This window comes from Heterocephalus glaber, unplaced genomic scaffold, assembly GCF_053883595.1.
Source record: "Heterocephalus glaber isolate CG9 unplaced genomic scaffold, H.glaber_assembly_v1.0 deba00001523, whole genome shotgun sequence".
Lineage (NCBI taxonomy): Eukaryota > Metazoa > Chordata > Mammalia > Rodentia > Bathyergidae > Heterocephalus > Heterocephalus glaber.
Window position 1 is genome coordinate 30,537,871 of NW_028258327.1, and position 27,578 is coordinate 30,565,448.

At 44.2% G+C, this 27,578-nt stretch overlaps 1 protein-coding gene across 1 annotated transcript in view; it reads right to left on the reverse strand.

Annotated features, from left to right (window-relative positions):
• The window catches only part of Tram2 (translocation associated membrane protein 2), an 80,349-nt gene that overhangs the window by 25,068 nt on the left and 27,703 nt on the right, over positions 1-27,578 (reverse strand). Inside the window, exon 2 of the mRNA XM_004869036.4 lies at positions 9,535-9,598. Within this exon, the coding sequence (XP_004869093.1) occupies positions 9,535-9,598 (64 nt within the window). The remainder of the gene's footprint in view (positions 1-9,534; positions 9,599-27,578) is intronic.

A 27,578-nucleotide genomic window follows, 5' to 3' on the forward strand; every position in this document is an offset into this window, starting at 1 on the left:
TTGAGTACCAACATGAAGCCACAAGTGAAAAATTCCATACATGGCCTCATGCGACAGGATAAAGTTAAAACGTGAGCACACTAAAACTACTGGATAAAGTTACCTTCAGGTTATATGTATAAGGTAGATATGAAAAATAAATGAATGTTGTTGTTTAGATTTGGGTCCAATCGTCAGATGGCTCATTACACATACGCAAATACTCCAAAATTTTTAAAAAATCTGAAATCCAAAACGCTTCTGGAGTTTCTGTATTTAACCCAGAATCTGTGTTTAAACAACACCTCTAAGTGATTCTGACCCATTTAAAAATTAAAGAAGGACTAATGCTGACACCGCCCCCCCCCCCAGCAAATCAGAGACAAATAAAAAAAATGGGTAAAACTAATTAGGGGACTTAGAACAGCAATTGCTTTGGGAGGTGGTACTGCCTCAAACAGGGATAAGGAAGCAGGGGATGTGGTGTCTCGATCTAGCTTCTGATCATGTGGGTGTGTATGTACTAAAAATTCAGCATGCTGTACTATTAAAAATATGTATACTTCACCAAATGTACTGTATGTTGTTATAAAATGGTACCCAAGATAATTACTTAGTGGAAAGAAGTGATATACCTAAGAAAAAATACTATTTCACCTGCAAGAAAAAAAGAGAAAAAAAAATAGGTATTTGCATTGTGTGCTGTAACATTAGAGGCAGAACAGAAATCCTGGAATGTGCAACACATAAGAGGAAGACATGACAGAGTAGGAACAAGACTTTTCTCTGCTCCTTTTCAAACAGGCTTATACTTGAACCGCGTGAGCATACCTTCTGCTCAAAGAGTAACTTAAAATAAATGCATCCACGGATTCTCCCTGATGTGCACAAATAAAATTTTAAAATGATGTCTTCTCACCTTATTGCCTTCCTCCCCTCTTCCTTCCTCCCTCCTTCCTTTCCTTCCTTTCCTTCCTCACTCCCTCCCTTCTTTTCCCATAGTGGCCCGGAACATGAGTGACAATACCTAATGCTCACTTCTGGAGCTGCCACTACCTAGCATGTGTCCCAACATCTTTCTCCTCAGATATACTTCTGGACAATGGGAATAAGACTACCTTTTCTCACAAGCTGTAAGAATAAAATACATACCTGACTCATAAACTGTAGTGCTGTGCAAACAGATAAATCAGTATGACTGTTTCCAACAGAAAGAATCAGAAGATAAAGGACAGAGCAGTTATTATGCAGCACCAACCCCCTCCCCTCAAAAAACCCTACCACCTATTACAGTTTTCATGTAGGGTACATAATACAAATGGCAGTTACAAGCCATTTATTGGCCATGCATTCTACTGGCGTGTCTAGAAAATGACATCATGTACTCCTCACAGTAATCCTGAGTGTTATCCCTGTTTACTGACACAGCAGCTGAGGCTCAGAGACAAGCAGCAGATGAGCCCACAGGACCTGTGGAGGTCTCAGGCCTGCCAGTACCAGGGGCCAAGCCCACCAGGTCCCCACCATGCCCAGGGTGGGAGGGAGGAGAGGAGCACAAAGGATGAGCAGGGCACACATGCTTCAAAGGGCAGCATTCTGACCTCAATTCAGGTCCCTTAGCCCAGGCCCCAGGCCACTTGGTCACGCTAGCCTCCCTACCTGGAAGACACAGCAGGGACATTTTAACCACAGGCACGGTGATGGTCTCAGCCACACATGTGCACACAAACACACATACACACAGGTACACGATCATGGGTTGCATTGCTCTCCCGTCCTCCCAAAGAAGTATGTACACCTTTAATCCCTACCACTTTATTTGGAGGTAGGGTCTTTATAGGGCTAACAATTTTAAATGAGGTCACTAGGGTGGGAGCAGTTCAAATATGACTGCTATCCTTATAAAAACAGGAAACGTGTCAGGCACAGTAGCCCGTGTCTGTGATCCCAGCTACTTGGGAAGCTGAGGCAACCGGGTGGCAAGTTCAAGGCCAGCCTGGGCATCACAGACTCCATGGAAAGAGGAGGAGGCAGAGGAGGAAAAGGGATGAGGGAGAAGGAAGGGAGAAAGGAGAGGAGGAGAAAGGAGGAAAAAGAAAAGAAGAGAAGGAAGAGGAAGAAAAAGAGAAAGAGGAGGAAAGGGGGGGGGCTGGCGCTGTAGCCTAGTGTTAAGAGGGCTTGCCTAACATGTGAAAGACCTGGGGTTTGATCCTCAGTACCACAAATAATAAATAAGTAAACATGGACACAGAAGGGAGCCAATGTGAAGGGACATAGGGAAAAGACAGCTATCTACCAGCCATACAGAGGCCTAGAAGGGACCTTCACCCGATGCCTCCGAAGGAGCCATGCCTGCTGACACCTTGATTTCAGACTTGTGGTCTTCTGCACTTGCAAGAAGATTACTTCGGTTGTCTAGGCCAGCCAGTCTCCACTCTTATCACAGCACACACACACACTCATGCATGTGCACAGTCCAGTCCAGAGAATTAAAGATCTCACTGACAGGTTTTCAAAGCTACCATTTTAACCTCGTGCTGGTGCTCTGGAATACATTTTCTCCAGTTTTATAGTACCATAGGGAGATTTTTTAAAAGCATATTTTTACACTGTGAAAAGATGTAGCAAAGACGAGAAAGGGGTTAAAGAGAATTTGGAAAGCTGATAGGTTCTGAACTGTTTTCTTGAGGCTCCATTCCTTTGTACAGAGTAATAATACTCTCTGTTGCCTTCGAGAAAGAAATACAATAGCTGGCCACAGTGGGACCGGCCCATAATACTAACTACTTGGGAGGCTGAGGCAGGATGATCCCAAGATCAGTCTGGCAATCCAGGGAGACCTTTCTCAAACTAAACTAAACTAAACTAAATTATAAAATAAAATAAAATAGGCTGGGGATGTAACTTGACACTCCCGGGGTTCAATTCCCAATACCACATAAAAAAGGGAAGGGAAAGGAAAGAAAAAATAGGGTGGAGGGAAGGGAAGGGGACAGGAGGGCAGTGGAGGGGAGAGGAAGGGCAAGGAAAAGCAGAAAAGAGAAAGAGGGGAAAGGAAGGAAGAAAAAAGGAGGAGGGAGGAAAAAAGGAAGAAAAGGAGGGAGGGAAGAAAAAATGGAGAGAGGAAGGGAAAAACATCACTGCAATTTACAAATCTGCATGTTCTTAAGACCCAACTGGACAGGACAAATGCATTCAGGAGGCTGTAACATTTGAAGAACGCTTACAGATGTAGGAAGGGGTGAACTTTCAGACAAATATTCACTAAAAGCCATCAAGGAAAAATAATCTCTCAAAGATCACATACAATAGCAACAAAAAAACAAATCAGGGCCTGTATAAAAATAACAATTTAGGGGAAAAAAATAGAACCAAGATATATCATGTAAAGGTACAAATTCCCAATGATGAATGTCATCGTGTTGTATACCTAAAATGTGCCAATAAACTTAATGAATAAAAATAAATAAATAAAAATTTCAACAAACCCATTGTTAAACTAAGGACAAAAATTTCAGTAAGAACAAAGTGATTAGCCAAAATAAAAAAGATGGTAGTTGGGCAAGAGAAGTAAAGATCTGATCAGGAGAAATGGGGAGGTGAAGATCAGCCAAAAATAAAATCAGGCTGCCGATAAGTCCTGGATAGAGGCTCCCACAGCCAGGCACACTGATTTATTTTTCTTTAATCATACAGACAGGACTTGAGGGCCAGAGGTGATCTCAGTGGCTATCTGGCACAACACAGCCAGAAGACAGCCAGGTCCCTGCCTCCCTGATCAGCGTCCCCTTATGCCCACTATGCCACCCACAAACCCAGCCTTTCTGAAGCTTTCCAGGACCTGGTGCTGCAGGGTTGTGGGCAGCCCAGACCCTCCTCTGCTCTCACCCGTGCATCACTGGGTACATCAATTAACTCTGAAACCACTTCCCTTGGGGCCAGGATAGATGAGACCCAAGTCTCTTCCAAGCTACAAGGGCCCCAAGTCCAGATTGGGTAGCTTTCATCTGTAATCAAGTTCAGCTTCCATCTCCAAAGCTACCGCTGCCCACCTGTCTCTTTCCTTTTTTGCCCCCCATGAGCTCATCTTACAAAAAGAGCTCAGTTTGGTATGTGACGCCAATCTTTCAAGGGTATGACACAAGCAGGAGAAAACACCAATTCCTGCCAACCAGCAGAGGAAACAAGAACCACTCTGAGCCCGAACAAAGGCCTTTGGCTGAATGGGGCTTTAAAGAAAGCCATCTGCCTGAGCTTTTCATTTAATGGGCAGCACATCTCAGCCTTAAAGGAGCTGTGAGAACAAGGGCCAAGGCTCCTGGGCTTTTCATCTCTAGCTGCAAAATGCAACACAGCAGATGCTAGTGATAAAACCAATGGGATCCACAAAGCCAAGGGAGGAATCCTATCGCCTTTGATCCCTGCAAAACAAGCCCTTCTCTGCCGGCTTTAGGCTGTAGGTGTCGAAGAACAGGCAGGCTCCGCAGCACTCGGCTGAGCTACCAAGACTCTGACCCAACCGTCCCACAAACATGCTCATGACTTCTGAGGGGGCTGTAGCCCTTAGTGGCACCTAATGCACTCAGATACTCCCCACCTCCCCCAGCCTCCCCAGACCAAATATTTATAGAAAAATCAAAACTCAAATGAGACAGAAAGATGCAAATGACTTACTGGATTTAGTGGGTTTATCTTACTTGGAAGTTAAAAACACAAGATTATATGAAAGCCTAACAGGAGCTTTTCACCCATGCAATTTAGAGCCAGCTTCTCAAACTTTAATGGGACCTTGAAGACCTTGCTGAATATAACTCGAATGTGGGGGGTATGTGAGGGCACTGAGAGTCTGTTTTTCTAACAAGTTCCCAGGTTGTGCTCATGATACTGGTCCATGGAAAGTCTCAGGAGCACACACTTAAGAGGACTCCACGGCACCTTGCCCTTCGTAACCCTTGGGTGAGGCAGTGACCACTGCTCTCTACGATCACTGTAGATGAGGGATGGAGCCCCACATGCTAATCATTTGCCCAGGACAATTCAGCACACAACCCAGTGCAGTATCCATGTAAATAAATGCTTGGTGCCCTGTAAGCTCACCCGTTCTGTAACGGGAGAGAGAGGCCAGCAGGGTTGTGGGAAGAACCAAACTCCTATTACTTTCTGACCTTTTAGTCTATATATTTCTGACCATAATACATAATATCCTGGGATACTTTAAGCAGAAAGAAGAGCCTAATGACTCTAATGGCAACATGGGAAACCTGACATTTTATTTCTTTCCAGAGCCGGGTAGGGTGCATGGTTACTGGACAAAACTCTGAGGTGGCCATTTAAATGTGAATTTCTAGTGTAATTCTGTTCCATATATAACTTGGGATATACTCATCCTAAAAACAAAAAAAAGTATTTGTTTATCTGAAATTCAACCTTTTTTTTGAGACAAAGTCTCACTATGTAGTTTAGACTGGACTTGAACTCACTTTGTAGCCCAGGCTGGCCTCCAACACTCAGCAATCCTCCTGCTTCAGCCCCCCAAGTGCTGGGATTATAGGCATGCACCCCACGCCCAGTTTGAAATTCAACTTTAACCAGCAGTCCTGGATTTGTAGTTGCCAAGTCTGGTGACCCTGACAGGGTAGCAAGTAAAAATCCAGAGTAAGGATTTGGCTTAAAAAAAAAAAAGACCTTTCTTCCTTCATCACTATTGACCTTAAAGATCCCAGAAGGATACAAGCATGGCAGGCACTCTATTAGGATGTATGGCTGTATCACTGTCACTACTCTGTCTGTCTCTGAATGGAGCTTAATCTTAATTTGCTAATTACAATGTAACAAAAACATACATTTATAGCTGGTGGTGTGGACTGAACTACATCCCTCCTAAAATTCACATATTCATGTTCTAATGCCCAGCATTCTCAAGTGTGACCTTATTTGGAAACGGGTGTTTTGTGGTTTTTTTGGTACCAGGGATCAAACTTGGGTCCTTAAGCTTGCAGGGCAGGCGTCAGAACTGAGCTAAATCCCCACCCCTGGAAACGGTTTTTGCAGATGTAAGATGAAGCCCTAATGGAGTAGGGCTACTTGGACAGAGAGATGGATGTGTACATGGAGAGCATCACGTGAAGACTGGTGGGCAGGGCTTCCACAAGCCAAGGAACCACGGGAAGCTTGGAGAAAGGGCTTTTCCTAGTCTCCCAACTGTGAGACAATAAGTTTCTACTGCTTAAGTCGCTGAGTTTGTGGTACGTTTGTTACACCAACCCTAGGAGAGTATGAATGGGAGTTGGGAAACAGCAGAGAAAGAAAGTTACAGTGAAAGCATTCACAAAAGAGCCTCATGGACACTGCCATGATAGCTTTTCACCTTAGCACTGGACGGCCTCAGCTGAGGAAGATTCAGGGATTTAGAAATGACAGACCATTTCATATGAAAACAGTTCCTATGTTACTAAAATTCGATTTTAAATGTTGAGTTGAGCAAGTTACACACTATTTAAAGAAGAAATCTTAGAAGTCAGAATTTACCCGTTACACAAAAAAGGATACATTTCCAAGTACTTCAGGCCCTAAGGAGATCTTTAGAAATCACAACCTTAATAGACCTCTTATTTAAAGTGTTGTTTGGGGGGTTTTTTTCCCCATGAGAAGTTTGCTTTCCTTCAGTTCTTACAAACCAAACATTACCATATTAGGTTGTTGATTAAGGAGCTCCAAACAAAATTAAGCAGGCTCTTCTGATTTCATTGTCTCTCTTGATTATTTGCTTGTCATATTTCAAATAACCCCAAATGGCAAGATTCAAACAACAGATATACTATTTAACACTGCTTTTTCTTCTTCTACAGTAACTGAAACCCCCTCAATCTAGCATGGCTTCTAATGTATCCTTACCAAGGCCTCTTGTAGGTAGGGAGAAGGATCCAGAAGCAGAATTCAACAGTCTCACCCTGAAAAAAGGCTCCAGGCGCACAGGCCTGCATTCCATCTCTGCAGCCCACCTGGTGTTTATCTCACTGAGGGCTTCTGCAGACCCTGTGCCCTGTACCAGGGATGTTCCTTCTTCTGCCCAGACTCTTTCCTATGCTCACAATGCAACCCTCCCTAAGCCCCTACAGCTCAACAGTCAGCTTCTGAGACATCTTCCTCTCATCACTCTCATTTTTGCAGATCACATAGCCTTTCATATTTCCTTCACCACCCTGTCCCATTACAGTATAATTTACCTGTTTATTATGCATCCTTCCCTTAAATTACCTTACACACAGGCACACAACAGGCACACAAATTTTTGTCTAGGTTGATCAATTAATTAGATAGATAATGAAGGTATTTTAACAATGCATATATAAGATCTTTAACATCTACATGCTACTGAGCCCAGAAATTCCACTAATGGGAATTTATCCTGAGAAAATAATCATGAATGAATGCAAAAATTTAGCCATGAGACTCTTCACTGTAGTTTACAATAAGAAAACTAGAAATGTAAATATCCAATAATATAAAGGTGATTAGATAATTTATAGCAGTCTCTGTTTAAAATACTCTGAACCTTTTCAAAATGTCTTGTTGAATGGAATGGTAATTAATGACATGAGGAAAAGTCCACATGGGAAAAAAGTGTTATAAACACCTCAGTTTTTGTTGAGCAGTGGGGTCATGTGTGGTTTTCATCTTATGTTTTTCTGTATTTCATATATTTTAGCTATGTCTTTTACATGGCTTATGTAACTTTATTTTTAAAAAAATATTTATTTAAAAATAAATTCTTAACCAGTTCCAATAGGACAAACACGTATGGTTCTATGCATATGAGGTACCAGGTGTATCTGATTCAGAGACAGAAAGTGGAATGGTGGTTGCCAAGGGATGGGGGGAGAGTGGGATAAGGAGTTATTGTTTATTGGCTATACAGTTCCAGTTCTGCAAGACAAAAAGAGTTCTAGAGATGGACGGTAGTACAATGTGAATGTACTTAACGCCACTACAATATAATCTCAAAAACAGCTAAGATGATAAATTTTGGTCGGGGCACAGTGGTATGTATCTGGAGTCCTAGCTACTTGGAAGGCTGAGGCAGAAGGTTTGCTTGAGCCCAGGAGTTCCAGGCCAGCCTGGGTAACATAGCAATACCCCATTTCAAAAAAGAAAATAAAAATATGGCAAAATATACCTAATGTTAAACTTAATCTTTGATTCTGAGATGGGCTCTTGCTGTTCTGCCCAGGCTGACTGGAACTCCTTGGGCTCAAGTGATTCTCCTAACTCAGCCTCGCAAGTAGCTAGGAGTACAAATGTATGCCAATGAGCCCAGCTATTTTACCACAATTAAAAACAATTTTTAAAAATAATCACTAAAGCATAAGTACAGCCAAATCTACAGATTATCTTAGGATTTTTCAAGTAACAGGAATAAAAGAAGTCTGACTTTGGGGCCGGGGATTCAGCTCAGTGGTTCCGCCACCTGCCTTGCAAGCACAAGGTCCCGAGTTCGATCCCCAGTACCAAAAAAACCCAAACAAACAAAAAAAAGAAGTCTGACTTTGACCTTGGGTCACATGACACAGAGCAACAGAATCCAGTTTCCACCAGTGCTGGAGTGGGTCAGGGCGTGGGCAGGCAGCTAAGAAAGAATGAAGCCTGGTTTCTGGGGTAAACCTGAGAACCCCAAGGCTGAGGCCCACAGTCCAAGGGCTGGACTAGTGTGCGGATGTGCTGGTTTAGTCCATCTAATGCTGGGCCTCAGGATGTGCACAAAATTCCTAAATTAACTGTCAATATTTAAAAATAGGGGTATTTCTACCTAAAAAGAGATTTCTTCCAATTTTCTTGGGAAAAAATATGAAAACTCATAGCCACTCTGTGTTTACAACCACTTATATGCCAACGAGTGGCTGGCGGGGAGTAGTAGCTGCCCATTTAGATGGACCCCCTCTCTCCCCAGCTCAGCCCAGCTCTGCACCTGCCTGGCCCTGCTGCTCCAGAGCTAGAAACTACTTGGAATGACTGTATGATGGCTGGCACCAAGCTAGCTAGCTCCCTGGTCTCTTGGAAATATTTAGAAACCACAGGCCTGCTTATGATGCAACAGCTGGGGTTAGTTAGTGGCCTTCATGATGGTCTTGTGTCAAGACACATGTCTAGGCCGGGGCCTACTCCTGATCTTGCTCAGTCAGAAGGCAGCACTATCCCCAAGCCACATTTCCATGCACCATCAAAGTAAAACACCCTGCTCACCCTCCTCATTGAAAAAATTTAATAGGAGACCACATTCTTAAGAAGAAATCAAAGATCACAGTGCCAAAAGTTCTGTTCTCAACAGAAGCCAACACAGGATGCTTTTGGGCAGAGGTGGCAGGGCTTTTCCTCTGATTGCTGCAGCTGGTAAACAGGGTAAAATTCCCAGCTGATGCCACTATGCCACTGCTACAATGGTGGGAGGAGGACACTTGAAACTCAGGTTGTATATCTATCCAATTGCTGGGGGGGGGGGGTTCCAAGTCCTGTGGGGTTAAGTGGAACAGGGGAGATGGAGACCAGCACTTTTCTTACCTGCTGTAGGCACGCTAACATTATACTGAGGTAAAATAAATAGGAAGGCAGTCTTGGCTGTGACCTGTAAAACAAGGGAAAAAGTTCCAGTTTAACTTCTTAGCCACATGGAGCCATCTACCACTGCAGTTACCCATTCCTTCTACGTCTTAGACCATATACCTCTTGGAGGAGGGACTTTACCTCCTGCCGAGTTTTTGTTCCATTTTTCTTTCATGACTCCCCTCCTAATACTTGCACTAAAAAAAAAAAAAAACCCAAAAAACAGAACAAAAAACTTTGGGCCCTAAAGTATCTATATTCACTACAGGTGGAGAAACAAGCTGTGCTTGACAGTCCAACAGCTCCAAGCAAGGGGTTCAAAACTGCCTGCCATTCATTCACTCATTCACTCAATCACGGAATTATCAAGTGAGCTCTGTGCACCCAGAGCTGTAGAAAATGAAGTAACAGCTTCCCGGGGCTTAGGACCAGCTGGGTTTCCCTAGCACTTTCGTTGCTGCACACTGGTCAGCAGCATCAAAAGCTTCAATCTTAGCTTCTGGAATAGAAAATTGTAGCTGCTAATTTCATATCTGTTCAACTAGGGAATATGGGACAAGACAGTACACTCAACACTGTTGGTCTGCTTATTTCGAAAGCTTCCTTTAAAATTTTAGTTGTACTGTGAAAAAACTGTGGTTGTCACTTGGTTATTAATAGCCAAATCAGTACTATGACAGTTTCACAAGTAGGGGAGAAATAACAATGGAGGGCTTGAAGCTTAGACTCTAGAATCAACTGCCTGGGTTCAAATGCTGGTTCTATGGCCATGTACCTATGAGCAAATAACTTCACACTCTGTGCCTGGGTTCCTTGCCTACAAATCAGGGATATTTGTAGTACCTCAGCTGGTCTGGGCACTGCAGACTGTGGTGGCACTGGCCCAGTTAAATGTTGTTTACAGCTCCCCAGATGTGCAGCTGTGGCTGAGAACACCACCCACACTGTTCTGAGAAATGGCCCAAGGCCAGGGAGGAGGAGGCACCTTCCCCGGTGGCCTCTGAAGATACCTCTCCCACGAGGGGTTACTGGCTCTTCTCTAAGGACAGAGGTCAGAAGGATGCACACGGGGGGTGGAATTGCAAATAAAACTCTGGACACCCAGTAAGAGGTGACTGTCCTCAGCTTACCCTGCAGAGACAACTCTCTTCTTTGAAGAGAAAAGCTCTCCCTAGTCAACAAGACCTGTGACTCTGCAGCGGGTGTTATGTACTTCTCACAGGCAGTAATGCTCAAGGGTCCTTTCTGTGTATTTGTGCCAATCCCTTAAACATGTTCAACCAAGCTTGCAGGGAAATCCCAAATGAGGTTAGGCATGAGAAGGACTTTTGGAAATCCAAGCACCATCTATACACACAGGTCTTCCCCAACCCCCACCCTAAAATTTAGTACTTTGGTTCTTAAGACCTTTTAAAGTGTTCCTGACCAATTCTCTGTATTTTCTTTAATAGATGTGCCTGGTTTCAGCCACTGTTCCACTCACTATATCCTTTTAGGGGCTTTGGCCCCTCTCACTTTGTTTCCTCCTTCTATAAACCCCTCCCCCATGAATCAATCAGAATCTCACTCCTCCTTCCTGACCCAGTTCAACGGGGAGCTCTTCCACAAAGCTTCCTAGCTACTCCAGAGAATGACCTCATCACTAGAAGCATGTGCATCATGCTTCTGCTGGGTCATCATTTCCACAGAGCTGCCAACAGCTCTCACCAAACTGTCACCTCCTGCAAGGAGAGGTCACACTGCCTCCTTATCCTCATATGTCCCCTCAAGTAACAAAGCAGATACATACAGTAAGTGCTCAGTACCTGCTTACTGAATAAGATGAAAAATAAAGCCTGCTTCGCAAAACTGTATTTGTTCCCAATCTCCAGGAGGAGTTGCCCCCAGGGCTGTCACTTGAGCTGTCCTCTGTCATCAACAACTTTTCTTGGAGAACTGTCCAGCTGTCACACCACCTCGACCTAGCTCCACCGTGAAGGCCCTCCTGTCCATTCCTGCCACAGTGGCCCTCCTCTCTGAACTCCTCTCATCCTGGACTCAATCATCTAACTCTGTCATCTGCCATGACTCCTTTGAGGTTACACTTTGTGTTCACAGACTAAAATCTCTGTGAGGGTGGGTCAGAGGAACTGATGGAAATGAGAGAAAAGAGAGAGGTGAAAGATGGGCAGGCAAAACGAAAATATTCGCCAAACACTCTACAAAGCATCAGCTGACGTCTTTCATTTGGTTCAATTCAAGAAATGCATGTCTTTTAAGACATGGGGTGGAGGCTCTCCTGCAAGGTTGTGCCTATCTGACAGCTACTTTCCCCTTCTAACAGCACTAGTTCCCCGGGAAACACCTCCCCCAAATGTATTAGGGCACAGGCTATGTGTCGGCTCACTTCTGGTGCCCACCTCCTTCCTGAGAGGATGAAGGGAAGAGATCCTTTTCCCAGGTCAGAGCCCAGCCAGGTGGACACCCTCTCCTGAGCTCTGGGTCTGCTGGGCAGGACCAGAGAAAGTGCTGACTAGGGCCAAAAGCCTATGGAGTTCTCCTGTGGTTTCTGAAGTACTGGCCCAGGAGTGCCCTTGGGTCATCAGCCTCCCATCAGCTGTGTGGGCCCCTAGAAAGCCTCCTTCAGATGGCCAGTGTCCATTTGTAAGAAGCATTATTTGACATGCAGAATACCAGTGTTCAACCTTGGCTTCAATGAGAATTCCTGGAGGAGCTTTTAAAATCTCTATGTCAGGGCCATACCCCAACAAATTAAATCAAACCCATGAGAGCACTGGCATTTTGTCCAGCTCCCCAGAGCATTCCAACATGGAGCCAAGTTGAGAACCACTGCCTTTTCTTAGAGAGATATTTGGTATGGGGGCTCCACATGTAGTCTTGCTATAACCCTGCATACAGTACATAGCCAATTCTCATTATTCATGGTAGCTACGGTTCATGAAGTCACTACAAAAACTGAATTAGGGAATATTAAAGTGCTACATCTAGGAGTAATACAAACTTAAGTTCCTCTAAGCCTCTGGTCTTTGCGCTTGTGCAGCAGGCGGCAAAACCACTGAGCTAAATCCCCAGCCCTCTGGTCACATTTTTGCCAGTAGATCAATACAATATATAACCTTTTGCTACGTGTGCTTCTGTCCAAAGACACCTAATTTAATATATATTGTTGATTCATTAACACTGAACTCATGATAAATAGTTGTACTATATATAGCTCAGGCCTAACTGCAGCTTACATAACACACTTTCTCCAAAAGGCACATTGCAGCCTTCTAGCACTTACCGCAGAACACTAGACAGCACTTCAGCACTATACTGAGGAGGGACCAGATTAGTGAAATCCCAATAAAAAGCACAAATATGCAAAAAAAAAAAAAAAAAAAAAAAAAAACCCTTGTGACACTAACTAGACTGTGAAAATGACACTGATTTACAGTATGAGACCTGGAACAAGAAGATAGAACACTGCCTCCTTTACCTCAGCTGGAAGCACTCATGTTACAAAACTCAAAAGCTTTTGTCTCTCTGTGTATATTTGTGACTGACCTTAAGAGCCAAGTATTGATATTGGGGGTCACAAACAAATTTTAACAAGTAAGCAAATTCTCAGGAATAAAATCCACAAATAATGAGGATCGAATTTACTAGGGCAAACCTGAATGTCAGTTCCAGGAGGGCCAAGTTCTTTTTTAACAGCTTTATTGAGGTATAATTTACACATCATAAAATTCTCCCATTTTATATGTACAGCTCTAAGGGATTTACCTTCCTTTTAAAACTGTCTCTTCCTTCATGGGCATCTAAGCTGTAGGAGAAGGAGAATAGGGCGAAAGACAGAGCTGACTCAGTAATATATGCTTATTTCCAGGACACAGCAATTGAGCAGGAGCATGAGAGCTGTGCTCAGCTCTCTGACCCTCAGCCTGTCACCCACCTGCATTTATACTTCTACACACGTGTTTTCTCTCCCTGGCTCCATCCAGTGCTGGGCATGTAGTAGGTTATCTTATAAATGCCCATTTGATGAACTCATGCTGAAAGCAGCCATAATATTTGGTAACCACAGATGAATGCTTAACACATGTTTCCGAACATGAGTCTAAGAGAACAGGATTTGGGGTTCTGAGTTAAGGCAAAAAATAATAGATTCCAGTATTTTTCCATCCCTACCCTCCTGGCAGTGGCAGCAGAAATCAATTCTAAAATGTGCGTCTTTCCTTGTGAGCAGTTAGGCTTGCTCCCATTTCACCATTTCTCAGCCAGATGGTGTCAGTTTCTGTTTCATAGATGAAGAAACTAAACTTGGGGCATAGAGAAGTAAAGCAGCCTCTCAAGATCTCACAATGACACAAGCAGAAAAGGCAGCAGCCAATTTGGTTTTTTACAAACTTGTTCCCAAAACAAATATAGCGCAAATGCAATACAGAACATAACATAGAACAGTAACATAAAATGGAAGAGAGGATCAAAAGGAAGACTAGCAAAAATAAGATATATATCAAAGGCAAAGAGAAGGAGCAAAAACTGAGGCTGATACACAAAAACACACTCCAGGAAGTCCTATTCATTGGCTAAAAGTGGCGAGAAATTTGGCTGTTAGCTTTTTCAGTCATCCAAAGGAGGAAAAAGTGATCATATTCTAAATTCATCACATCAACTAATACACACAAAAAAGAAAAAGGCACTAGCCAAAAAGAGCAATCCTACTTGCACAGCTATAGCATAAAAACCATTTTGTGCTTTCAAAGGCCCTGTGGCACTCCAAATCTTCATTCCATAACCTTTTCCTGACCCACAGCAGGGACCAAATAATTAGCAAGTCCCTCTCTACAAGTGCTGGTTGGGTTTATACAGCACAAACAGCTAAGAAACAGAGGCTATTAAAAATGTCACTCCAATTATCTCTCACCCCTATAAGGCTGTTTATAGGAAACATTATTGAGTTTAATAGCATTTTAAATGCCAAGCTCAGTAGGTGAAAGGTTAAAAGTGACAATGTGCTAATACACTAATGCAAAGGGAAAACACTAAATTACGTAAGAGGGGCCACAAGCTACACACACACAGACACACACACACACACACACACACACAGAAGGCTTCCTTAAACTTTTTAACTCAAACAGGGCATCAAACACAAAGGCAGATGTATTATGTGTGCTAGTACAGCTGTAACACAACCCAAACTCTTCCACATGCCACGTTCTAATACAGGCACATGAACCTGAGCTTTTGGTTACAAAATGACTTTAAAATGCTGGTGAAACTGCTGCTGCTAGCTCAGTGTACTGGATGTGGATTCCACTCCCAGGTCTGCTGTTTGCTAGCTGAGTCACCTCGAACAAGCTATTTTACCTCTGTGGACCCCAGTTTCCTCATCCATTAGCAGTAACAACAGTTAACGTCAAGGGCTCACTCAGTACTAGGTACAGTTCTCAGGACATTGTAAGTTATCGTGTGTCATTCTCTCAACAATGCTACAAGGCAAATACTAGAAATGGCTCCATTTTACAGACAGGCTCAGAAAAGATAAGGCTGAAGGAGTGCACTAGAATGAATGTCCTTGAAGACCCTTCCCACGCTCAGCTTCAAAGATCATCATTTCCTCATTCCACATGGCCTTCAATGCCCAAAACACAGCCTCCGGTGGGTAAACTTTCCAAAAGTTCACAATCTATTGTTGCTTCTGTACCTAGTAAAGATGGGGTCTGGTTATCATCTCTGTGTGACCAGGAAGGGGAAGACCTCTTGGGCTGACCTGCTGGCCTGCCAGCCCTGGGCACCAGAGTACCCTGGCTTCCAAGTCCCTGGTCCATTCTCCTTTCCTTGCAAGCTGATAATGGGGTACCAAAGACAAGAGAGAGCCTGGATGAAAGCAGTCTCATGACTTCCCTGTAGGAATTAAACCCTGTGTGCAGTCCAGTGTATCCTGCTTTTCTCTCAGCAGACACATCCACACACTGGCCCTGGGAAGAGGCTATGTGGGCGGAACAGACTAGGATGGGAAATGAGGACCTACTGTCACAGACGCAGCTCCAGTCTGAACTATTCTGTCATACGTCAGGGGTGACATACAGTGGCACGGTTTCATCACTGAGAGCAAGGGCACTCATTTTCTCTTCATCAGAAGCACAGGTTAAAGCCAAGTGAACTGTCCCACTGAGGCTGGCAAAGGAAGCACTTAAAATTCCCCTCTTCCCCCAGCTGAGCCTTGTTCTCAAGAAGCCAAAGGATCTCCACTCAAGTTTTCCCAAAATGGATTTTGCATCTTTCTCCTGAGCCACTGGATAGGAAAATTTCAGTCAGACAGAAAACAATGGAAAGTTATACCCAACTAATGGACTTTTTTTAAAAAATAAGTTTTAAGTAAAATCTTTCTTCCCCTGGAGAGTTTGGCACTCTGAGCTTTTTGCTTTGTATGAGAGCCCATGGGTCCACTGATCACCTCCATGCACAGTGTAGGTGGCAGGACACAAGTATGTGGGTGTGTAGCCTTCTGGTGCTCAATAAAAGGCAGAAAGCTGTGACAATGATGCTTTTCACTTACTTTCTGAAGATCTGTTTTGGATGAGGAGCAGCTGACAGGAAGGGCCGAGTGTCTGAAATGCAGGGGCCAGAGTTCTGACCGGACCTTTCTGTGTGGCTGTTAGCAACACCTGGAGATTCTGGTGTCCCTGCCTGAAAAACTGCCTTGACAGAGAAAATGGGGCAGAGGAAAACAGCTACCCCTCAACAAACTCTACCAGCTGGGATCACAACGCTCCATACACTCGCTAACAACAGCCAGGGTGTAGTCTTGTACTAGACTAAAAATGACAAGGTAAGGCTTAAGAAAACTTGCCAGAGGAATAGCCACAATAAAACTATATCACTTGCTTTATTGTATTCACTGGTTCAAAGTCTAAGCTTTATGGTAGGATAAAGAGGAATTTAGAAAGGGACACAGGAAGTTTTTAAAATCTTTGTGACATGAGACTTTAAAAAGAAGATACACATGGAGCTCAAACTTGCCATTTTATATGCTCTTAATTTGGGGAGTTAATCAAGTATTGAAAAACAGAAGGTTACCTGGGGACAGCCCATCCCCACTTCCTTTGTATCCACAACTTAAACTTTAAGACTCTGTATCAATATCATCTATTCTTACACAAACTGAACTTAACCTATCTGCCCCATAGATAGCTTTATAAAATATATGCATTTGCACAAAATGCATTCCTTCTCTGAAAGCCTTGTAAATATCATGCTTTATAAATGAACACTCTGAAAGCCTATGTATATATGTATATTATGTATATATTTTATATATGCACATATACATGCCCTGATACATATACACATGTATCCTCATTGTCCTCAAATAAAGAGTCCAGGATAGGTATTTTCATTCATTCATTCATTCATTCTTTTTTTTTGGTACCAGGAATCGAACTCAGGACCATACGCTTGGCAGGCAGGTGTGGAGCCACTGAGCTAAATCCCTGGCCCTCTGGATAGGTATTCCTAACACTCATTATTTATTTATATTCACTCTCCTTCATTGCCTCCTCCCATAGCTTTTTCCCTTATTTGGATAGCACAACATGCTTATAAACCATTCCTTTTGGAAGTTAAACACTAAAAAAAAGAAAGAAAAAGGCTTTGGCAAAATATTTTTAATAATTTTAAGTATATCAATGTTCTTTTTTTTAAGAGTTTCTTAAAACATGGCTCTCCTGCCTCACATGTTAGAGTTCAAATCTAAGCATGTGGATATTAATAAAACACACAGTGGTCAGGACAAAATTTTACTTTATTAGGTCAAAGGCCATCTAAGAATATCACTATCAGCTTTAAAATGAATTAAAACTTAAAAACAGAAAAAAATGTTTTAGCATATACAATATTCACTTGTAAATGACCTTTACAATTAAGATTAGATAGCATTTTAGACCTCACTGCACTCCACCAATATATCATAGTGTCATTTAAATTGCAGTTTTAAAGCCACTGGCCCCATAAGGTAAGAAGCACAAAGCAAGGGTAATTCTAATCATTATAGGTGATAGGGGACATCCAGTCAATCAGAAGTGTTAAGAGTGAGTGCCAGGGAGAATCATCCCAAGGAACTTCTGGCATTCCCTCATACTCGGTGAAATGAAAAGTTTATTCGAGGGCTCTCCGACCGCATTGCTGGGCAGGGAAGAGGGCCTAGGTGTATTCACCTGCATGTGTGTGTCTGCACTGTGGGAAGGTGCAAGTCTGCAGACCATCATCTACGATCATTTTCAAGAATTTTCTAGCATCTGGAAAGTCTACTACTTGGAACATGAGCATGTGCATTCCAGCTTGCCAAGAAAATGACCCTTAAGTCTACCAAAAGGGAGCAAAGTGACACCACTGCAGGGGCCATACACTGGCCTGGTGGCAGGACTGAGGGTGACTCTCACAAGAAGCCTTGGGGTCCTCCATGGTAAGGTTTAACCTGAGTGAACTGGGGCTGGAAGGCAAATATACACGTTTTTGAAATGTCAGATGTAGTCTCTATTGTCCCAGTCCCCACATCCCTCCTCCACTGCAGGTGTCAGTAAAAGACATCAAATGATGGATCCGTGATCGCCCCCCCAACCATTCTGGTAGCATTAGAAGATGCCATGGCCCAAGAGCTCTGCTCTGTGTGCTTTAGCCTGCATCACCTCCAATATCTACCACTCTGTGTGACTACAGCACATTCGCTCCTTAAGGAAACACCGGATCGGTCTGGGCTGGCATGAGTGAGTCCCTGAGTCTACAAAGACCCAACAAGCACCACCTGCCTTAGGGCACCTAAGAGTCAGAACTTAACGGCAATGGTCTGATGCAGGTGATTTACACTAAGGCCAAGAAGGTTGGTGAAAACCATCCAGGCGCTAGGGTTATAGCTCAGTGGTAGAGCACTTGCCTAGCACGAGGGAGGCTCTGGGTTGCATTCCCAACACCATAATAAAAGAAAAGCATCAGATACTCGAACATCCCTAGGGGTTCCTCAGCAAATGGTATTCACAATGAGATATTCTGAACCACCTTCAAAGAGGAAACGGGAAAGGACATCATAAAAGGCAGGAGCTCCCAGGAAGCCCTCTACAGAGGAACAGAGAATACAGATCTACTGCCACCTGCATGGCTCAGGCAAACACCACCCACCCTCTGCCACAGCCAGTCACCCTGAACCCCTAAAGCCAATAAGCTCAGTGTGGGCAAGAGTCAGTATTTAGATTAAAGGCCATATCCCAAGATTTCTCTCTCTCTCTCCCTCTCTCCCTCTCTCTTTCTCTTCTCTCTCTCTCCCACAGACACACACACAGTTATATACATTACTATAAAATATTATATTAACTTCAAAGTGATGTTATAAGTAACATCTAAAAAGACTTGGTGCTTGTTATGGCTTTATCTAGATGTCCCCCAAACCTCATGCAGTCATAGCTGGGGCTTTTTCAGAGGTGGTTGGATCTAGGGTGTGTGATGCTAGGATGATTGGTTTGGTACCCACCCTAACCCAAGTAGCCTAGATAGAATATAAAGGGGGCAGAAAAAAGCTGCTATGGCCTCATCTTGCTGCTTTGCTACCTTCTGCCCACCATGAACTGTTTCTCTGCCATGCTACCCTACCTTGGAGCCAACCAACAATGAACTGAAATGTCTACAAACTGAGCGAAATAAACCTTTCCTCCTTAAACTTTGGGTGTCAAGTATTTTGTCTCAGCAACAAAAAAAAAGTAACAAAGACAGTGCTCTTCCTCAGCCTGGTGCATCCAGGCTCCGCCTCAGCCCCTCAGTACCCTAGCAGTCTGGCTGTGACCTCAGAAGAAAGCAGCTCAGGAAGAAAATCAAGCATCACGGGACTCATCTGAACTTAGTGCTGCTCCTCAGGACTGATGAGAGACGTCAGAAACCCTCATCCAAGGCTCAATGTGCAAAACCCCCTTGATGATGAATGTAGTCTCAAAGCAAGGTCCTTCAGGAAGCCAGGTGTCCCGACTCTGGGCCCATGTAACAACACTAGTTCAGGGAGTATGGGTAGAGACCAAACTGTCTGGCCACCAGAGACCTTAAGCTTTCCTCAAGAAGGACAGATAATCTCTCTCCAAGACAACCATGGTGAATGCCTGAGGAGAGGAGATACACACAGAAGGGGAGGGAGAGAGTGAAGAATCTCCCCAGCCAATGTCTTGAAAGCCTGGGAGGAGGCAGGCTCTTTCTGTTCTCCTTCAGTCACTGCTATGGTCCCCCACCCTGGCTGCATTCATACCCCTAGACAGGAACCAAGGCCACAAAGCATGCACTGGGCAGGTTAAAGAACTACCTTTGGATATAGTTTCTGCCATCTACTTTGATCAGGCATTGGGCTACACACGATCCTGTTCCATAGTCCTCCATGCCTGCGTTTGCAAGAGAAAAAAATCAAGAACCCCACCTGGCATCCCAGGACTCCACAGGAGGCTCCCACCTCAACTTCTAGACATCAGAACGCTGGCTCTCTCACTAAACACTAAACACCACCCCAGGCAGAACAGGCAACAGCAGCCAGATTTGGAGACCAGTCAGATAAATCAGTATGCAAAAGATCATTTACAATTGCTACAGCTTGGGTGTAATTTAAATATCCCCCAGTCCCATGTATCACAGATTTGGTCCCCAGGATGGCATTACTGGGAGGTGGTCTGGCCTTTAGTAGGTCAGGCCTACAGGGAGGCCTCTTCTCCTCTCCTTCGGACTCACAGTCCCACCACAGTGCTGCCCCCACCAGAGGCCCAAACTCCATGACTCCAGAGCCATGAGCCAAAATAGACATCTCTATACTTCACACATGGCCTACATCAGGAATCTTATTATCCTAACTAATACATAACCCAAAAGAATCAGTGCTATAGTTTGGATCTTAAAATCCCTTGAAACCCCCACGTGTTTGAGGCTTGCTCCTCAGGGTGGCATTAAAGGGAGCTAGTGGGACTTTTGGGAGGTGAGTCTTTTTTGCCAATTCTCCTTTTTCTTTTGCTCCCTAACTCTTAATGAAGTAGGTAGTTTTGCTCAACCATATGTTCCCACTGTACTGTGCTGTCTTACCACAGTCCCAAAGCAAAGTCATGGACTGGAATCTACCAATGTAAGAGCCAAAATAACCACCTTTTTTTCTTTATAGGTATCTTGGGTATTTTGTTACAGAGATAGAAAGCTATCAATCATCATTATGAGAGGACACACTCAGGTGGTGCAGGAGACCAGCAGAGAGGCCAGCCCAACAAAGGGTTTGAAGCCACCCCATCCCTCACAGAAAATTTCACCCAAGAGATTCTACCTGACCTGAATCCTGAAGCAAAAAGGAAACAAGAAAAGCACTGCAGGCAGAGGGAACCAGCATGAAGGCAGAGAAGTGGAAAAATAAGACTCCTAGGGAAATGGTCTGTGTGTGTGAAAGGAGAGGAAGCTTGGAAGACTGGTGGGAGCCAGGTCCTAGGAAGAGCCCTTGATGGCAGGTATGAATATTGGACTTATTCTACACAAGAGAGGTAGCCATGTAGGGTTCTGAAGCATTCACAATGTTTAATATATTGTGATTTGCTCTGCAGAGAACTCATCATGGCCCCAGTATGCAGGATGGCTGGAGAAGGGAGGTAAGGGAAGTGAGGACCAGCTGGGAGGCTACAAAATAAGGGACGCAAAGGCAGCGACACACTTGGGACAGTGTTGGGTGATTTTCAGAAGACTCGGTGGCACATGAAGTTAAGTGTGGTCAAGGATGGTGCTCAGATCTCGAACACAGACAAACAAACATGTAATTTTAATAAAAGGTGAGGGTGTGATGACAGTCATTCACAGGGTACCATGCAGCTAGGGGTGGCAGAAGGGAGGAGACAGTTGGAGAAGCCAGAGGAACATCAGAAGGGGGTCTCGCAGCCAGGAAAGGACAAGGTTCCAGGAGCCTGCTCAGCAGTGCCAGATGTTCCAGGTGCTCTGGTTAACCTCAGACACTGATGGGGGCTGCACCAGGGCAGGGTTTTTATTGTGTTCATGGACAGGTCCCAATATACCAAACAGTGCTTGGAACACAGTGGGGCTTCAGGAAATACAAGGTGTAATACAAACCTATAGTGAATGCTTAAAGAATTTACTAAAACAAAAGACACATTGCCATACTTTACTTCAAAATACTTTATTCCCCTTCTCTCGAACATACTTATCCTATTGTTCATGCCACTTTCTGATGCAGTTCTGGAAGTCCTCTTTTCTGAGTGCCTTTATGAGGTTTGATCAAAAATACAGTGGATGCTGCGGCCAAGTGCCATCCAACAGAAAGGTGGCCTTGTAAAAACATTACAGTGTGCCCTCCTCCACCTTACTCAACAGATCTGGCAGCGTGCAACTTCTGGCTCTTCTCCAAAGTCAAAATGGCCATGAAAGGCAAGCATTTTGAATTGATTCAAGACATTGAGGCAGCCATGACAGATCAACTCAAAAAGAAGACTTCCAGAACTGCTTCAGAAAGTGGCAAGAAGGGCCACGGATTTAGCTCAGTGGTGCCGCCACCTGCCTTGAAAGCCCAAGGGCCTGAGTTCAATCCCCAGTACCAAAAAAAAAGAAAGAAAATGGCAAGAGTAAGTTCGTTCAGAGTGAGGCGGTGTGTTTTGAGGAGGATCAATGGCAATGGATCTTTCATTGTAATAAATTTTTAAAAATTTAAACACTATATCTTTCTATCACACCTTGTGTTTGTGGATGAAGGAATACATGAGGCATCCATCAGATGCAGAAGCTGAAACGTGTGGATGTGCACAGAATGGGAGGCAGGGAGGGTGTACACTGCCTGTTAGGGCAGCCCGACTGAGAGAAAGCCAAAGAGATGGGGAGCAGAGGCGGCAGGGGAGAAGCCTGAGCCTGTGTGCTATAGGGAGAAAGGTACTTTATTATTTTTTGTTGTTGTTGTTGTTACCAGGGATCGAACTCGGGTCCTTGCGCTTGCGCAGCAGGCAGCGAAACCACTGAGCTAAATCCCCAGCCCTTTATTATTTTTTTTAATTCCGATACCCATGCTATGGAATATTTTTTTATGGAATATTATTTGCACTTCATTGTACAGATAAGGCTCAGAGAGATGAAGCAACTTTCCCAAGGTTATACACCTAGTAAGTGGAAGAGCAGAGGAAAGGTTAAGTATTCAGAGAAACAAAGGGCTGGAAGGAGGAGCTTCTCTGAATTACATTCACACCAGAGCTACTTCTCTAGAAAGTCCAGAACTGTAGGGAAAGAATACCCAAAGGACAGCATGGCCCTCCAAGGCCCCTGCTCCCTCTACAATTCTGACACTTGTCTCATCTCAATGTATGAACTAGATATACAGAAAATTTAGCTGAGAAAACACCCCTTAAACTGATGTAATTCAGCAGGGAGCTGAGGAGGAATATAGGCATTTAGGGGGAGAGAAGCAAAAACAAAATTAATGTTCTCTTCCCATTATAATAACGAAAGGTCTAGGAAAATTGAATGAATTCTTTAGAACCAATGCATACAGCCACTCTCAGCAGCCTTGACCTCACTTTCATTCCTCCTCAGAGGGAAGGGCAGGGCCACCAGATGGATTCACAGTGTTCCCAGGAGGAGAGATTAGGATGCAGAGGGCCAGGACCATGAGAGGCCTCCAGTTTCCCATCGGTCTTCAGCAGTAACTGCCTTCTGGCCAGACTGATCGGTCTGGAATCAGAATCCTCAGACAGGCAGATAAGCAGCTGGCCATGAGCCACGGCCCAGGCACTAAGGTGGCTGTGATTGCCACCGTGAGGCTGCCAGCTTCCTCCTGGACCTCATAATAGCTACATTACATTTTCTCAACAGATGCATCAAGGAAAGCATTAGAAGTAAGAAAGTGTGCGCCCGGGTGTGCACGCACAAGTGTATGAACATACATGCGCAAAGCTGGCCATTAAGACACCGTTTCACCTCCCAGAAACATGTCTTCATGTAATACTCTCTATAAAATGGAATTTTAAAAATGTAGAGCATAACCTCAGCATTCCAGGAGGCTCAAGCAGGAGGATCATGACAAGTTCAAATCTAACCTAGGCAACTTGCTGACTTAATGAAACCTTGTCTCAAAATGAAAAATGAAAGGGCTGAAGATATAATTTAGTGTGAAGGCCCTGGGTTCAATCCCCAGTACAAAAATAACACCAGCAACAAAAAAATCAATCCTTTAATCACAAAATACTTATTAAGATGTGCTCTGGGCAAGGCACAATGCCACAGGGGGTGCAAAAAATTATAAGACCCATGTCCTTCTTTCAAAGGCTCAGAGACAAGCCAGGTGTACTGGCATATGCCTTCAATCCCAGCACTCGGGAGTCTGAGCCAAGAAGATCACTCCAATTTCAAGGGTCACCTACACTACATAGTGAATTCAAGACCAGCCTGAACTACAAAGTGAGACCCTGTCTCAAAAAAAAAAAAAAAGAGGGCCAGGGATTTAGCTCAGTGGTTCTGCCACCTGCCTCAAGAGTGCAAGGTCCTGAGTTGGAATTCCGGTACCAAAAAAAAAAAAAAAAAGAGCAAAGGTTCGGAGACAAAAATCAGGGGCTATGCCATCAATCTAACTTTCCTTTTAAAGAAACAAACCAACCACATTTCCTTGAACATTTATTCCAAGTCTAGCAAAGTTATGGTTTTTTACATAATTACCTCAAATAATCTGCCACAACCCCCCAAAAAGTAACAATGACATCTAATGTGTGAGATCTTACAACATGCCAGGCACTGTGCCTACCACCAGAGATGACCTCATTCCCCTTCCAATTCTACAAGGAACCACTCCACTCCTAGCTACTGAGCACCTACAAAAGCCAGGAAATGCTCTGAACACTCTGAGACACAAACGGTCTCATCTAGTCCTCCCAGATGCCCTAATGTACAGAGAAAGTGAGCCCCAGGGAGCTAAAGCACTTGCCCAAAGGCACAAAGCTAATAAGCCCCAGAAGAGTAATTGAAAGCCACGCTCATCAATCTGTGACAGCTGGTCTCCTAAACACCATGCTACCTGCAGGAAGAGTCAGTTTTAAGATTAGAAAAGATGTCATTGGTCAAGGCTGGATTAAGCAAAGAGCAAATGGAGACTTCCCCATGCTGAGGAGTGGAGAACATGTGTCCATTTGTCTTTATATTCACAGCTGTGCTTGGCACAAAGAAAAAACACAGTAAATATCTGTCAGTGTTCTGGGTTTGCAAGGGACTCCTGGATCTCCTCTGCAAGATTCCTAGGAAGAGGTGAGCTAAGGCAGGAGGATGTACAGAGTACAGGGTGAAGGTTAGACCAGCACCGGAGGAGACCTGGAGATGGAACAGTCCGGCTTCACACAGTCACAGTGGTTCTGGGGGACTGTTCAACATGTGGTCCAATTTCTGATCTCTCCTGCCCATCAGTCCCAAACAACCTAGTCTAAAGTGGGAAGTTAAAGGAATCCAGCCCTCGGACCCTTTAAAGATTGTATTCATTCATTCATTTATTCCTTCCTTCTTTCCTTCCTTCCTTCAAAAAACTGCTGGGTATCATTATCTTCAAGGCACTACTCAGTATAAGACACAACAATACACAGTGTAATAACTGTTGTTATTTTCTTATTATTTGGTTATGAAAATTTGTTTCATTTTTTTCATAAAATAAAAAATTTTTTTAAAAGCTGCTGGGCCACAAGGCAGACTGTCTTTGTCTCAGAGTTCATTAGTGAGGACACCATTAAGCACCTTGCACACTTTAAAGTTTGGCTTCCCCAAATGACTCAACACCAAGACATGACTATATCGTTCAAAGGAGATAACACTGTAATAATTTAAACTCTTCCTTTGTAGCCACTAAAACCTGTTCCATATTTCATAATTTACTGATTAAATTTTATCAGTTTCCTAATGGACCAGTGAGTCTCAGCTCCTCTATATGAAACTGTCAAGGAAGCAGTTTCCTGTTAGACAAATATTCAAAGACCAGTGGAAACTGGATACAGTGATTAGAAACCCATTTATGCTGCACTGGAAATTCTCGTTGGTCCCTAAGGGCTGAGTGTGGGAAGCACCAGGGTAAGAGAAGGAAATGGGTTTAAGTGGTACTTGAGTATTATCTGAATCAGCAGCAGAAGCAGGAAGAGGAGGCAGTGCTGCCTCTTCACGAACCAGGGGTATTTGGGGCTCACCAGAAATCAGGGCAAGGAGCTTAAAGTAGATGTGTTAAATTATTTGACTTATTACATCACAGATTGTAGTATTTGGGGAACATTGGTTTTGCTTTGCCACCCTTTCCAACTGTATGTCATTATCCATGAGACAGGATTCAAACAGGAGGCAGAGCAGAATCTGTATGTGCTCCCGGGCAGAATGATTCTCCACCCTGCCCAGTGTCCCTGGGCACACAGTGTGGCTTCTATGGAATACATCCATGGGTTTTGGGTCAGATCTGCAGAGGATCAGAGGGCACAAGGAAGGTATCCATTACACAACCTCCTCCCTCCAGGGCAGCTTTGGTAGTGATCCTCTTCGGCCCCTTATCTGCCCCTTGCCCAGCCCTTCTCCTTGTTTGTTCATTTGTTTTATGAGACAGGGCCTCGAATTTGCATTGATCCTCCTGCCTCAGCTTCTCAAGTGCTGGGATTACATGGGTTCAGCCCTGCTCCTTTAACTACAGCTCTCACCAGCATTACCTCTGGATCTCTCGGTTCTCAGCCTTAGTTCCTTGTCCACTCCACACACTGCCCCTCCAGGCTTAGGTTATCTCCCCACTTCTGCAAGCCCTGGAGTGTTTTACTGTTCCCTATCTGTTCCCCCTGATTTAATCCATGCCCTATTTAACAGTGCCCCCTTCAATAACCATTCCTCAATAGCCCCATCTCTTTTCTAATAGGACCCTACTGCAGGCAGGTTCCTCAAATTAAAGGCTTAATGCCAACACCACATGATAATAACTAACCTCACCAACAGAACTCCTGGCAATACACACTGAGAAAAACTTCCTTCTATGTACACTTGCCAGTATTATCCCTCATGAAACCAGTGGTCAGCAGACCAACAGCCACTCTTAAGGTCACCTAAGTTCTCACACCCACATGTTGATAACCAATGTCTGCAATAGTTCTGTTTGTGCAGAACACCCCAAAACTGGCTGTTCCCACACTGATCGAGATGAACTACCACTGTGGCCAGAAGCCTCATGAGTGTTTTGGGGTAGGGGTGGGGGGGATCTCTGCTAAGGAAATGAGGAGATTCAGGATCACAAAGACCCTACTGACCTCGGGCTGCAGTGATAAATCAGTCCTGGGTTCGTGGACACTTAGCTGCATACCTTTTTTCCCCCCAGCACTGAGACTGAACCCAGAGCCTTCACGCTGAACTACATCTCCCCCCCTTTTTTTGGAGACAGGGTCTCACTAAGTCACTAAGTTGCCCCAGGCTGGGCTTGCACCTGTGATCCTCCTGGCTTAGCCTCCCAGAGTGCTGGGATCACAGGCAACTGTCAACATGGCTGATTAGCCACATAACTTTTATTATTATTTTAGAAATAACCACACCCATTATGAGTGGGAACTGGCTTTATGCTGATGAATAAGGTCTTTTAAATAATATCTGATCTGCTGCCAGTCAGGAAGTCAAGGACCTCAGATGCTCCATAAAGGGTAGCTGTACAGAAGGGATTACTCAGGGAGTCCCCAGCCCGTCACTTCCTTTTCACAAAGGGAGTCTTCGCTGGAGTTTTTTAAGGGCAGAGCAGGAAATGGGCTGAGGGTGGGCATTAGGGGGAGGGTGACTGAGGAAGGAGGGAAAGTCTGCAAACAAATGGGCCACTTATCTGGGGATGTCTTTCTACCTTTTCCTACAGCTGAGTAGCTTGGGGGCAAGTTGTCTGCCAAGCTCCCCGCCTGTGTAAACACTCTGGCACCAGCTGGGGTTTGGAATCTGCTGAATCTCTGCCAGCTGGCGACCTGGAGATGGGTCAGATTAAAGGAATGCATAAT